Source organism: Octopus bimaculoides, chromosome 2 (assembly GCF_001194135.2).
Source record: "Octopus bimaculoides isolate UCB-OBI-ISO-001 chromosome 2, ASM119413v2, whole genome shotgun sequence".
NCBI lineage: Eukaryota > Metazoa > Mollusca > Cephalopoda > Octopoda > Octopodidae > Octopus > Octopus bimaculoides.
Genome location: NC_068982.1, coordinates 49,932,813 through 49,948,509, shown reverse-complemented (window position 1 = coordinate 49,948,509; position 15,697 = coordinate 49,932,813). Strand labels below are relative to the sequence as shown.

The 15,697-nt window shown below is 34.3% G+C and overlaps 1 protein-coding gene across 1 annotated transcript in view; it reads left to right on the top strand.

The window, feature by feature from the left end:
- LOC106873657 (katanin-interacting protein) overlaps nt 1–15,697 on the top strand; it is a 551,631-nt gene that overhangs the window by 109,165 nt on the left and 426,769 nt on the right. The window contains exons 13-14 of the mRNA XM_052977029.1: nt 3,442–3,544; nt 10,659–10,853. Of these exons, the coding sequence (XP_052832989.1) occupies nt 3,442–3,544; nt 10,659–10,853 (298 nt within the window). The remainder of the gene's footprint in view (nt 1–3,441; nt 3,545–10,658; nt 10,854–15,697) is intronic.

The following is a 15,697-nucleotide window of genomic DNA, read 5'->3' as shown; positions in this document are numbered from 1 at the left end:
GAAATGTTACTGAAAATGTATTCCTTGAACACTTCTACAAATTTCTGCTGTGGAAGAATTTGTTGCTGACATACACCATCATCAGATTCTTTGGATTCCTGATTTTACTCTACAAAGAAAAAGTCTGAGTACAACTTACATAATTACACCAATATTCATAAAGGAAGCTACTCTGCTCTACAACTCACTGCAAATTTCTCCAATACTTGTATTGTACACACTAATACTTGTGGCTAAAGTTTTCCAGAATTACTTAGATGCTGGCTAACCACATATAAGCATCAATTAGACATCAATGTAATACCAGTCTAAAAAGATGGCTGTAGACACTGACTTGTATGGCTGTATGGCTCACATCACATCTTTAAATATTTCTAGAGAGAAATATATATACAAAAATAGAATGTTTTCTATTATAGATGACCCTGATTCCACTTTGGACGAAAATCCTTGGTACAACTTTTTTAACAAGAGATGCAAATTTTGAAATAATTTGCTATCTAGTCCAAGAGGTTGACTACTTTTGAAGTCCTTTGATAAATTCATCCATGGCATGTTATGTCACAGACAAAACAAAAAAAATGTACTGTATTTATTATTAATGATAATAATAAAAAAGAGTAAAAACTTATCATATTCAACATGTTTCTTTCTGGCTTCTGGTGGCCCTCTATATTAAACACCTCAACTCTTATTTTCCTTCCTTCAGAGCTAAAAGGTTTGTAAATTATAGCAACTATACTTTATCACTTCATTTTCCTTGAGTACTGATAATGGCATCTCCTTAACTGAAACTGCCTGGTATATCCAGCAAATTCTAACAATAGAATATCCTTTAACTCAATAACATTTTATAGCATCTGTTATGAATGGCATAAGAACATAAGGGCTAAATTGCTTAGCTGCTGGTTCCATCCATGTAGACATTTTGTAGGCTTCATTTCATAACTGCTCATAAATGTTAACTACTACTGCTCCTTTTGTCACTCCTGAAATCCTGGATCTCTTTATCTATAAATTTCTTTTGTTTAGAGCCGATGAATCATATTTTTTAAAAGTATTTATCATTGGCCTGGAAATGTTTACTTTGTTATTCACCAATATAAGCTTTAGAAATGCCCAATCTTTAATGGGTAAATAATTAATAGTTAACAGTTGCCAGGTGCCAACCATTGGAGTTTATTTAATATAAGTTTATAGATCATCCTTATCAGATCATTTATTATCTGGTATGATTCTTTCTGATTTATTTGAGGTAAGGAAACTTAATTATATCACCAATTAGATGATTATTCAGTTTCCCTTTAATATATTTACCTATCTATGTTAGATGAATGAGTTGTGCTGTTTATTACACTCAGCATATTGAATAACATCCATGCTACTGGATGGATCAAAGTTCCATTCTGAAATGAAATTTCAACATGTAGGATTTGAAAGACAGTAAAATTTATTCAGTTTTATAATTTTTAGAGGAATTCTTATGTCTTAGTTTGAATATCCTTTATCATAATTATCCACCTTAACCCTTTAGTGTGCAGATTATTCTGTCAAAAGTAATGCTTGTTTATTCATATTGTCTTGAATTAATCATGCATTATCTTGTAGCTCTGAGATTTTGATGAGGTAACTGTTAAGTTTTTGAATGATATTGTAGGGTTAGTGTGAGAAACCATATCTGGCCAGTTTGAACATAAAACAGAATGTTTTGGTCAAATATGGCTGGATTAAATGAGTTAATCTATTAAGGCAATAGGTGAGTCACTATATTAACAATGAGCAACTGAACTACTAGAAATACTAAACGAAACCTCCTTCAAACTGTCTTCTGTTATCTTAAAATGGAATGGCTTGTTGAATAATTGCCTAGGCACACAATTATTAGGAAAACTAATAGGGTAGCTATAGTTGGAAAGCTTTTAATTTTAAGTCAACTCATTCAAATTTGTCCCAGGGCTAAACATCAAGTTGATACATAATTTAGAAAACTGTTTAACTTTTTTTTTTTTTGTTTTTTAACAAGAATAACCTCGAATGTGATTAAATTCATTTTTAGAAATGTCAAAAAGTTGTAGAAGCTTCATAAAAATAAATTGTACCTGTTTTTTTTTTAACCTGTTTACTGCAGAAATCAGATATATCTTCTCAAAATTTTATTGCCCTTAACAGCAGAAAGCAATTTTATATACCAATCAATCTTTTGTTGAGGAATGTCATGTTTGAAACTAAGGCAATTTATTGCGCCTAAGAAAGCACATCAAGCTAAGTGAAAACATAGTCGTGGCCAGTGCCGGTGACACATGAAAGGCACCTGTTCTGGTGACACGTAAGAGGCACCCATACTTGTGACATATAAAAGGCACCCATGTTAGTGACACGTAAAAGGCACCCAGTACACTCTGTGAAGTGGTTAGTGTTAAGAAGGGCTTCTAGCCATAGAAACCAAACCAAAACAGTCTGGAACCTGGTGCAGCTCTCCGGCTTACCAGCCCTAGTCAAACTATTTTACCCATGTCAATATGGAAAACAGATGTTAAATGATGACGATGCTATGTCAACTTTATTGAAGCCATGAATTCTATTTTTCTTTTGTAAATCTTTAATATCATTACTGGAATAACCATGAAATTTAGTATTATGGTGAAAGGTTTAGATATTAGTATATTTTGACAATATCTTATGTCGGTGCGCTAAGATTATACCAAATTTTATTTAAAATATTTTTTTATGTTATTGTTAGAGACTCCATTGCTTGTATTAACATTCTTGTGTCTATGAGAACTTGGTAATGACAAATTACTGTATTTTTAGCTTTCTTACTTCTACACATTCATGTTCTTTGCCATTTTGGAGAAGCTGTGTGTGTGTGTGTGTGTGTGTGTGTGTGTGTGTATTAGGTGCAGGTGTGGCTATGTGGTAAGAGGCTTGCTTCCCAACCACACAGTTCCAGGTTCTGTCCTGCTGTGTGGCACCTTGGACAAGTGTCTTCTACTATAGCTTCAGGCCAACTAAACCTTGTGAGTGGATTTGGTAGATGGAAACTGGAAGAAGCCTCTCATATATATATGTGTGTGTGTGTGTGTGTCTATGTTTGTCTCCCACCATCACTAGACAACCAGTGTTGATGTGTTTATGTCCCCGTTAATTAGTTGTTTGGATTATATGTCTGTGTGTGTTTTTGTCCCTCCACCATCGCTTGACAACCGATGCTGGAATGTTTACATCCCTGTAACTTAGCGGTTCGGCAAAGAGACTGATAGAATAAGTACTAGGCTTACAAAGAATAAGTTCTGGGTTTGAATTGTTTGACTAAAGGCAGTGCTCCAGCATGGTCACAGTCAAATGACTGAAATAAATTAAAGAATGATAAAAGAATATCATTTATCTTTTTTGTTTGTTTGTTTTTATTTATTTATTTATTTGTTTGTTTATTGTTTGCAGGCAACAAGTAAATCTCATAAAAATGTTGGGTAAACTAGAAGAAACAGCAGACACAGAAATTTCTGAAAGACATCAAGAAACTGGGAAAGAACACCAGAATCTTGTGAGTTGTTTCAAGAAACTACTTTTGTTCTCTAAGAACAGTTTAAAATTTTAAATACAATTTCATTTTATACTGGCACTGACATAGCTGTGTGGATTAGAAGTTTGCTTCTCGACCATATGGTTTTGGGTTCAGTCCCACACTGTATGGTACCTTTGCCAAGTGTCTTCCTTTACAACCCCAGGCCAACCAAAGCTTGGTGAGTGGATCTGGTAAGCAGAATCTGAAAGAAACCTATCGTATTTATCCATATATGTATTACATACATGCATACATGTGTGCATACATGTACATACATGCTCGCATATATATGTACTTTTGGGCATATATATATATATTTATGATCTTCGGCTGTTGAGTCTCATGGAGGGGATGACAAGTGATAGAGATTTGCTGTGCTTGAGAAGACATGTCAAGCCAAGTGAAATTGTCATCGTGGAGTGCTGGTGACACATGAAAGACACCCATGTTGGTGACACATAAATGGCACCTGTGCCTGTGACATAAAAGGCACCCACTACACTCTTGTAGAGTGGTTGATGTTAGGAAGGACATCCAGCTTTGGAAACCAAGCCAAAACAGATTGGAGCCTGGCACAGCTCTCCAGCTTACCAATTTCAGTCAAACCATCTAATCCATGCCAGCATGGAAGATGGACAATAAATGATGATGATGATGTACATATGTATGTGTGCCTGTGTGTTTGTTTACATTTGTGCTTATCTAATGTGTTGTGATATTGTTGTCACTTGGCCTGTCAATAAATCTCTAACTGGGTTTGTACTTTCAAAGACATGTGAAATGAAAGACTCCTTACTTGAAAAATAGGTGAAGGTTAACAACAGGAAAGACATCTGACTGTAAAAAGAATACCATAATAATTGTTTCTTTCTAACCCATGCCAACATGGAAAAACAGGTGTAAAACTGAATGAAAATAAAAGTATTGCTCATAAAATTTAATTAATGTTAAATTGTTATAACAATTGTAAAGATAGAGTATAACTTCATTACTAGAGTTATCGAAGTAACAGACCTCAGTATTCCATTTATCAACTTATTTTCATGACTCAGAAAATATTCATTTGTGAGACTATAGCTGTCAGGAATCATGCAGGGCTAAACTCTATAAAATTTTATCGTGAGCAACAATTCTTCAGTGATAGAATTAAGGAAGTGGTAAATTAATTATACTTTGTCATGCCTCTTTATACAACACTGCTGTTAACCGGTGATTGTGTCAGATGCAGTGACATGAATTAGTTAAGTCAAGCTGACTGAATGCTGAGACTAATTAATAGAACTTACTGATATTATCTTTGTATTAATCATCAGTTGAAGTCTGGTCACTAAAAATTGGTGTGTATGTTGCTATAGCTCATTCTATTGTTGTCTCAAATATAAGAATTCGAAAAAGTAGTAGTGAGATCCAACAGTGAAATAACTGGTTTCACCACCTTTTTCTTTTTATTAGTAGGTCTGGAAGAAGGGGCAGTAGCATTAGGTACCCGAAGGCTTTTGAGATTGATAAAGACAATATTCCATAGGTAATGCTGCAAGTTTTTAACTGTAGGAGAGATGTGTTTAACAAAGGAATTCCTGTGAAGAGGAAGTATAGGATATAGTGGTTAGTGCAAGGATTGGACTCAATATGGAGGTGACTGAACCCAATGTGACAATGAGGATTCCAGTTGATCTGATCAATGGAACAGCCTGCTCGTGAAATTAATGTGCAAATGGGTGAGCACACCACAGACACACATACCCTTAATGTAGTTCTCAGTGAGATTCAACATTATAGAATGTGACATGGCTGGTCCTTTGAATTACAGGTACAATGCATTTTTGCCAGCTGAGTGGCAAACTGGAGTGGCAAGATTTTGTTGTGTGTAGGATATGGAAGGACATACCAAATGAGATGGTTTCAGTCATCTACCTAACTTTTTCTGACAGGTGAGGAGGGATGAAGCACATATGCTCACAGATAGTAATCATAGAACTAGCAAAGCACTGACCAGTCATTTTGCTGTAATTGCCATCCAACACTTATGAATTAGCTGTGTGCAAGTTGTATATAACACTTAAGAATTAGCTGCATGAGCCCAGCATGGGCAACATTTACCAAGAAGTGGGCCACATAAAACATGGCTTATCATCAGGTGGGCTGCACTATTAGAAAACATTATTTTCTTCATGAAATTAGGTACGCCATTCAGAAAGCCTCAAGAGCTGCAATTTACCTGTAACTGGGATATACCTTTTTGTTTTACTCTGTATGTACAGAATTAACAAAATAGAATATTTTTAATAAAAAAAAAAAAAATAATAATAGTAATAAAAAAAAATTCTACGTTTTTTTCTTGTTTTGTTTTTCCATATGTGAGAAATAAAATTTGTACGTCCTTGATACTATTATATCTTATTCATTCTTGGAAAATCACAGAATCTACCCAAGGGAAATAATATTTGTTTTAAAAGTTTTGCTTCATGCTCTATGTATTGTTTTACTCTGTTACATCAAATGGATGATGATGATGATAAAGTGTGTATGAAGAACATTCCTTTTCTTTAAACTTTACCCAAGGGAAAGCTATTCAAATCTCAAGACAATGTCTATTTAGCCATTAGCTTGCTAGCTCCTTCCATTTCTTTTATACCGTTTCTCTTAAAGTTTTGTGTTTTTGGTTGATCTGAAACAAATTATCAAGATGAGAATGGAAAGTATTTACTTAATCTTCATAGACAAACATGTAAAAATAGATGGGGAAATGGTAGTGATGGAGATAAACAAAGCCTTTTTGTTAAAAAAACAAAAACAAATAGATGTTTCTCCTTATTTTAGAATGTGATAAAAATAAACCATGAATAATGTAAATTTACATTGTTGGACTATTAACAAAACAGTCAAAAGTTCAAATCTTACATTTGCTTGTGACTCTGATCAAGGCATTATTATTATTATCATCATCATTATTATTATTATTATTGATACAACCACCTTAGCAAAGGCAGAGGTATTGTTTTCAGTTACGTTCGTTTGTTTGTCTTTGGACAAGATATCTCAAGAACCACTGGATGTATTTGGATGAAACTTTCAGGGATGTTTGACCTTGTGACTGGCATGAACTGATTAGATTTTGGGATTGATCCAGTACCAGACAAGGTTTCTGGATTATTTTCCTTTTTTTTTTACTTAATTTTTGAGAGCAGTCCGGTTCATTTTTAGTATTCTCGTTTGTGAGAGCAGTCGAGTTTATTTCAGATATTTTCATTATTTTAAAAATCATCTCTGGCTAATCATTGAGAGGATGTTGGTGTTGCCTTGATTGAGGTTTGCGCTCTCTGAGTGCTCTTGTTATTATTAATTATTATATTTACTTTAAATCTGCATGTTTGTTACAATCACTTGCCGAGACACACCCAGTGTCCTGGGGCAAGTGAAGGATAAGAGATGTTATAGTTTGACTGAAAGCTTGGGGAGGGGAAGTGGCAGGGGCAGTAGTGTTGTCTGGAAAATTCCAGAAGATAGTGACATTTTTACCTTCAATGACTGGCTCAGGATGATGTTCATACCAGTAAGCAGGAGTGCTGATTTTGTAGTGTTCACATATTTTCCAATTTTCCAAATACTGACCTACCTTAACATGGCAATTTTTGTATTTGTATTATTATTATTATTATTATTATTATTATTATCATCATCATCAAGGTGGCGAGCTGGCAGAATCATTAGCACACTGGGTAAAATGCTTAGCAACATTTTGTCCATTTTTATGTTCTGAGTTCAAATTCCACCTAAGTCAGCTTTGCCTTTCACCCTTTTGGGGCCCATAAAACAAGAACCAGTCAAGCACTGAGGTTGATGCTTCAGTAGTCTTTCAAATGCTTAGAACCCTCCTGATAATCCTTGCTGACCCTAAGGGACAAACTTTCTGTAGGAACCCTCTCCTTCAGCCATTTGTCTATATCTTTGCTAGCTGTTCCCAACACACCAAATATTATAGGCACAATCTTGATAGTTCTCATACTCAAAATTCTTCCTATTTCAAATTTTAAGGAACTATTATTATTATTGAGTGAGAGAGCAGTGCATGCCATCAAAGTGATATTGGGGTAAAATATATGAAGCCCAGTATTCCCATCATGACTACCCATCTGATAAGAGTACACTAGGCACATGCATCACAACCATATGTGTGTGACATGGTGATCTCATATCACGATAAACAGTGCACAACCTTGCAAATGGGGCCCAGTTAGAATATTTTTCAAGTCGAGTAGCCCATCCTGCTCAAAAGGTCCTTGAATATTGGTTGTTTAAGGATGTTGAATGAAACACCCATGTATCCAAAGGTGAATTATCCAAGCCACTCTCAACACATTGGTATGGTGTTCCCCCAACTACTTCTGCTTGTGATCAGAAATGCACATATCGTCAGTCACCAAGGGACATGCTCAACTGGTTATGGTTAAACAACTGACAAGCAAACCCGTGGTATTGAGCAGAATATTTGCTGTAACCCATCTTTTATACCTAGACAAAACAATGTACATGATAACATTTCCAATCAGTTAAGATCAGAAGCCATATTATTATTATTACTATTTAGTAGGACATTATTTACATTATTTGCATTTGACGGATATTTGTCGTAATCTTATTCGTTGTTAACAATGTTTCGGCTGATAAACCCTCCAGCCTTCATCAGGTGTTTTGGGGAAATTTCGAACCTGGGTTCTCATTCCTAAAGTATTCCAAAGGTGAATTATCCAAATCCCTCTCAACATAATATTGGTATGATGCTCCCCAACTACTTCTGCTCGTGATCAGACATGCACATATCGTCAGCCACCAAGGGACATGCTCAACTGGTTATGGTCAAACAACTGACAAGCAAACCTGTGGTAGTGAGCAGAATATTTGCTGTAGCCCATCTTTTATACCCACGTTCAAAATTCCCCCAAGACACTTGATGAAGGTTGGAGCGTATATCAGCCGAATCAAGAAGAGGACAAATATCCATCAAATGTAAATAATGTACATAATTCCTCATCTCTTAAATATAGAACTGTATTTAGAAGGAGTAAAAAAGTGTTGACTAGTGGTTAGTGGACATCATAATATGTTGTAGGTTCGATTCTTGGACTGGGTGATTAATACATTGTGTCTTTGAGCCAGCCATTTCATTTCATGTTGTTCTAGTACATGCAGCTGGAATTAAGTACTAATGATGCCTTAGGGTCATCCTTTTAGCATTTAGATTACTCAATCAAATCTAATGTTTATTTATTCACATTGTTTTGAATCAATTAATCACACATTATCCTGTTGCTTTGAGATTTCAATGATGTGATTGCTTAATTTTCGAATGACATTGTAGGGTAAGTGTGAGAGGCCTGCTCTGGCGTCTGGCAAGTTTGAACATAAACCAAGCAGATATTTGGGTGTGATATGGTCACTAATGTTAAAGGGTTATGTGTGTGACTGGCTTGCATCACATTTAAAGGTGTGGTGTCTTGTACTCTCAGCACAAAATGCTTTGAAAATTTATGTTAGCATTTACTTCACGAGCCAGTAAGCACAGGGCAGATGTTTTTTTTTACCTTTTTACTTGAGTGGAAGAAAAATCATGACATTTGCAGGCCTTGTTAGAATAGTGAGATCAAAGCAGTTGATACTGGGTGTAATAGTGAATGTTTGTATGAGTAGCAGAACTATGTCTGATGTGTGATCAGTGCTGTAATGTGAGTTGTATTTGACCTTTGCATGAGGCAGTAATTGATCAGAGATGTAGTTATTTTAATAGATGTTTGTGTTTGTAGGTGTGTGTGTGTGTGTGTTATTGTTTCACTGCCTTCACTTTGCATGAGAGTTGTAAGTGAGCGTCACCGTCATACAAGCAGTGTCAATTTGTTTCCTGTCTTCCATGAAAACATGTCTGGTTGAGGAGAAATGTTACCTTACTCGGAAGCAGGTTAAGGTTGGCAAGCATCTGGAAGAGTATCTGGCCATAGAAAAATCTACTTCAACAAATTCTGTCTTACCTGTGCAAGCATGGAAAAATTGACAATAAAAGGATGATGATGATGATGATGATGATGATGCCAATGAAGCCACAAAAGATTGGAAACAAATTGCAAAAATCCATCATTTGTAACAAACCTGAGGTTGATTTCTTCGACTAAAGGCGGTGCTCCAGCATGGCCGCAGTCAAATGACTGAAACAAGTAAAAGAGTGCAAGCTGAACCTGATAAAAAACAATGAATAGAAAACAGTGGAAAATGTTTAAAATATTGCTAGAAAATTAAAGGTGTTACCTAAAACCATTTGTCACATTCTTTTTATTACCTTCATTGTCTTAATAGCAATCCAAATTCTGGAACTTGATTGTGATGCTTATGAAATATGATTATTGCCAACACTTCTTGGAGAAAATCATTTAAGTCTTGTTGACAGCCTTCAGTTGTTCTATTATTTCCTTTCTATCTATTTTGTATTACTCATAACTCTTGTAGGTGGGATCAAACTTGCTCATTTCATGTTTTCTTTCTTAAAACTGCATTTTTTTCACTATCACTATCACCTCCTTATTGTTCAAATGCAACAGTTGGTGCTTCTTATTCTAAAATGTTTTCTTAGTTTTCCAGCATGCATTCTCAGAATTCAGTGTGTTCAACATGAAAACTAAACTTAGCCTGTTTTTTTTTGTATATTTATTTTATTTACATATTTTTAATTTATTTATTTTTATTTTTACATTTTGAAAGTCTTCTCTGTTAATATTTCGTTGCAATACAATATGACATTTTTGACATATGAAACTTATGACCAATTTTTTTCAAATTTTTATATTTCAAGAACCCTATTGCCATATACTTTTTGTTTGACGTCTTTGTTTATCACTCTGTCCATCAGACACTTTCTTTCCCAAACTATGACAACAGAAAATCACATATGCAATATAAAACTAAACGATGATCAATAATAGATTTGCTTCTCAGATAGAAATATGTTTTGTATGCACTATAAGATTTATTTTTTTCATAATGTTGTATTTCAGTTTCTTCCAATTGCTTTTGTTGAATCTTATTTCCAATATCTTACATTTTCTAGGCTTTCCATCCTCATCGGAAAGTTCGGTTGGAACTTTTGTCAAACTGGGGTCACAATAAAAGAATTGGACTTACTGAAATTCAGCTTTATGATACATCCGGCAAAATCATCCCTGTTCTTCCTGAAAATGTAACTGTCAAAAATGCTAGCAATCCATCAAATTCAATTCTTGTTGTTTTCAATGGAAAAGCAAAGGTATTTGACTCAATTCAAAACTCTTTTTTTTTTTCTCTTTTGGAGTGGAGAGGAATAAAATTTAAAAGATATAAACTTCCATAACTAAAATATTGAAATTATTTCCTTCATTTCCATTGCTTAAGTGTATCCTTTTTCTGTGTCGTAACTGTTTATATAAAAAATAAAATTTATGTGGTACCAGTAACAATGATTTAGAAGATAGTGCTTTTTTATGTGGTACCAGCAACAATGATTTACAGCTAAGTGGGGAGCAGTATTGAAGGAGGAGTTTTGTGCCAGGAGATGAGAGATGAGAGATTAGAGTATGAATAGAGGATGTATAATAGGTGTCATGCAGTGAGGGAGATACATGGCTACTGCACAGGGATGTCACATGACTTTTAGAGGCCCCCATGCAACTTTTTGTTTCGAGGCTCCATCTGTTCAGTCAAAATTCATAATAATGCATTGTTCAATTAAATGGAGCCACTTGAAGCAGTTGTACTGCATCACTACTTGATATCCTGTTGCTTATTTTGATTTGATTCACCTTACTTCGAGCCGTGCAGATAATACTGGACTGACTTGGTGCTTCAACTTAAGTACCTAATTCAACTGAATCTCAATTATGTATATATATATATATATTCAATTGTCATTAATTGTGACTGAGGGTGCCAGGTAGCACCTGTATTGCTAGAAATGAGAGTTCAAAATCCTTAGAACCAGAAGAAAGCAAATTTTTCATATACTGACAGTTGGAGATAACTGTCCCACAGCAAAGCTAGATCACTTTACTAGATTAGTTTTGCTTGAAAATTACAAGCTCATTAGTAGTGCTTTCTTGCAGCACTAATGGTTTTTAACTCTTATTTCTAGCAATATAGGTGCTACCTGGCACCCTCAGTCACAGTTAGTGACAATTGAATTCTTCCTTTTTTGGTTTTATATTGTGTGTAACTGCCTTCGTTATATATGTATATATTTGTGCGTGTGTGCCTGTATGTGAGAATATTTCTGTTTATGCATATGAATCCTGTTCAATCAATAAACTGTAATGTCATCTTTCACTCTTTTTATGTTTATGTTCCCACATGCCTGTGCATGGTATGTGTGTGTGTGTGTATTTGTCTTGAGTACCAACACTTACTGTTGCCAAAACAGATTGAATGTCCAATCATCTGTGCCAAATCACGATCATCCAAATTGCCACACCTAATCATCTCATTCTAATATTCCCAATATACCATCACTTCTCAATATACTTTTTTTTTGTGATGTCTCACATAAGACAATATGAAGTGTCACCAATCTTACGGTGTGCGTGTGAGTCGCTCAGCAGGTCACAGTTATTTGAATGTTCTCATCAATAGCTTACAGCTGCCATTTTCTTAACTTTAATATTGTTTTGCAGCATTGAATTTCCTAGTGTGTTACATTTTATTTTTTTCATGACAATGATAATGAAATTTCATTGTATGATTGATTACATGTTAAACCCAAACAACTTTCAGCAGCTTATAAGAAATAGAATTTGCTCTTTGACAAACTTTTTTAATTCATACTTAATAATAATAATGATAATGATGATAATAATAATAATAATGATAATGATTTCTAATTTTGGCACATGGTCAGGAATTTTGTGGGGAGTGGAAAGTTTGTTACATTGACCCCAGTGTTCAACTGATACTTATTTTATTGACACCCAAAAGGATGAAAGTCAAAGTTGACTTCAGCAGAATTTGATCTCAGAATTTAAAGCATTTTATCTGGCATGCGTAATGATTCTGTCAGCTTGTCACCTTAATAATATCAATAATAATAATAATAATAATATAATAATAATAATAATAATAATAATGGTTTCAAATTTTGCCATAAGGGCAGCAATTTTGGGGGAGGAGATGAGTTGATTATATTAACCCCAGTGTTAAACTGGTACTTACTTTATTGACTTTGAAAGAATGAAAGGTAAAGTCGATCTCAGTGGAATTTGAACACATAATGTAGTGATAATAATAATAATAATAATAATAATAATAATAATAATCCTTTCTACTATAGGCACAAGGCCTGAAATGTTTGAGGAAGAGACTAGTTGATTACATTGACCTCAGTGCTCAACTGGTACTTACTTCATTGACCTCAAAAGGATTTAAAGGGGGTCGAACTTGGCAGAATTTGAAAGATGGATGAAATACTGCTAAGCATTTTATCTGGTATGCTAATGATTCTACCAGCTCACTACCTTAGCAACAACAACAATAACGATAATACAGATATTATAATTTACATTCCTGCTTGTTTCCTTACAAAAGGAGTAGGTATTATTGGTCAGATTTCGACATTTTATTTGGAAGTTTGAAACTACACCTATTCTTTATGGAGCTGGATTGTCTTCTTGATTAAATTGCTGAGTTTGTTTAGAAAATATACACAAAGGCGAATATTCAGACAAAAATTCTACTTTCCGTTTTGTTAGAGCACACAACTCTTTGATTATTACATACATAAAAATAAGCGAACCATTATTGCTTACTATGGATTTGTATTCGGGAGATATGTTACAGATATAGACAATAATTTGGCTGCCAAATTTAATTGTTGCATGGATATCGGGAACAATAAAGCATGTAAATAGAAGAAACTGAAAGACATTTCTGCTTTTGATTTCATAGAAATCTGCTGCTATATCAAATGTTTTTAGGCTGTAATTGAATTCTAATTGTAATTCCCCTACCTGCAAATTTCATAATGCTTGCTGAAAAGTTCATGCCAAACCATATCCTATTGAACATTATAGCTTAATCTCTCTCGTTATTGATTTATCAACTGTATCAAAATCACTCATCGTCAATATATCAGTATGTATGATTGTTATTTTCTCAGCTGATTCTAACCAATTGAATTGTTCATTTCATAATAGATGCAGTCAATATATAATGTAATAATTCGAACAGATTCACTGAGACGTGACCTAGAATTTTTCTTTTTGATACGTTTTTGCTTTTTATACTTCTGACTTGCATTCCTGCTGTTTCTTTTCCACTCTGAAGAAATGCTTTCATTACCATCCAGTTAACTTGATTAGGCAAGACAATATTATATATATATATATATATATATATATATATATATATGATATTGAGTTTTATTTTTTTATAATTCTATGAATTAACTATTACAACAATACAAATAATACTCTAAGCTTTCTGTTGAGGAATATTGTTTTAAAATGTAAAAAAACAAAAACAAAAAAAAATACTATTCCGTATAATACTGCTATTTTTTTCTCTTTTTGTTCATGAAAGCGTTAACCAGTTCTAGGAATGTGAATGTTAATAATAATAATAATAATTTAGTTCTCAAACTACGTGCATATGATGTGTGTGTCTGAATTATGATTGTTATGCCTGTTTCTACATGCTATATAATGTTTGGTAAATCTGCCTACATACACACACACACACACACACACACACACTCAAAACAATACATGTACATACGTACATACATATATACTTACATGCATGCACACATGTATGCGTGTATGTGCGTGTGTATACGTATGTATATCTAAAATTATATATCATCACCCTAATTATTACCCTTTTAACACCGGCTTTCCATGTTGGTATGGGTTGTAAGAGCAATTAGAATGTGAGTCAGTTCTTATTTGGAGTTTCTATTCTCCTAGATGTGCCAAAGGACCATGTCTCATTCACTCATACTCTCAATATTTAGCATGGTTTCTATGGATGTTCTTTCTATTGAATGTTCTGAATGCATTTTACTGTGGCACCAGCACTAGAAAAGTTGTCTTTAAGAAGGGTAAGACTAGTGATTACTCTCTGTACTTTGTTGTCTCTTTGTTCATTTGCCAGTCACTTAACAAAGTGTATCAAGTGCATTTTATCATGGCACTAACTCTAGAAAGTCACAATTGATTTAATAGCACTGCTAACACAGCAGAACACTATTGACTTACAAAGCATTTAAAAACTTCGAAGTATACTGTGGTTGCATAATGAAATATGGTCTCCCTACAAGTCATTAACTGTAGAAAGGTTGCATTACTTCCTACATGATCAATCTTCATCACTTCATCTACATTTTCCAAGATCTCCTTTTCCTACAATTTCCAACCACTTCAGGTGTTCAGCATTATTGTAAACAAAGAGCATCTTACATCCACTACTAATGCTTATACTTGCACTGTCTTCTCTGTTGCATACAATGTCTGGTTTCTCTTGGACCCAGATCGTCTCTGTTTATTTGTGCTCCAGGTGAGCTCTACAGTGTTTGGAGAATTGTTTTTTTTTCTTCCAGATATGGCTCTGTGGTTTAGAAGCTCACTTTCCAACCATAAAATTTCAGGTTCAGTCCCACTATGTGGTACCTTGGGCAAGTGTCTGCAACTATAACCCCAGACCAGCCAATGCCTTGTGAGAGAATTTGGTAGATGGCGACTGTGTGGAGGCCCATCATTTATATATATACACAAACATGACAGAAATAAATAGACACCCTTATAATCGTTAAAATTTATTTAAATTTGAAATTATACGTTCAAACTATTTATTAATTATTATAATGTCAATATCTAATATTCAGTAGACATGCCCTTTGCATTTTTCAATGCAAGGACCCTATTAGGCATGCTACTGATCAGCTGACAAATATTCTCTTGAGGAATTTCTTGTCAAGTTTCATGCAGTAATCACAAAAGATCTGGGTTTGAGGATGCTTTCTTGTTCGTTTTATGAAGTGTCCTGTCCATTATGCCCCAGAGTTGTTCCTATCTGGTGACTGGCTTGGTCATGGAAGCTTTTGAATGCTATTTTCTTTCAACCAATCTT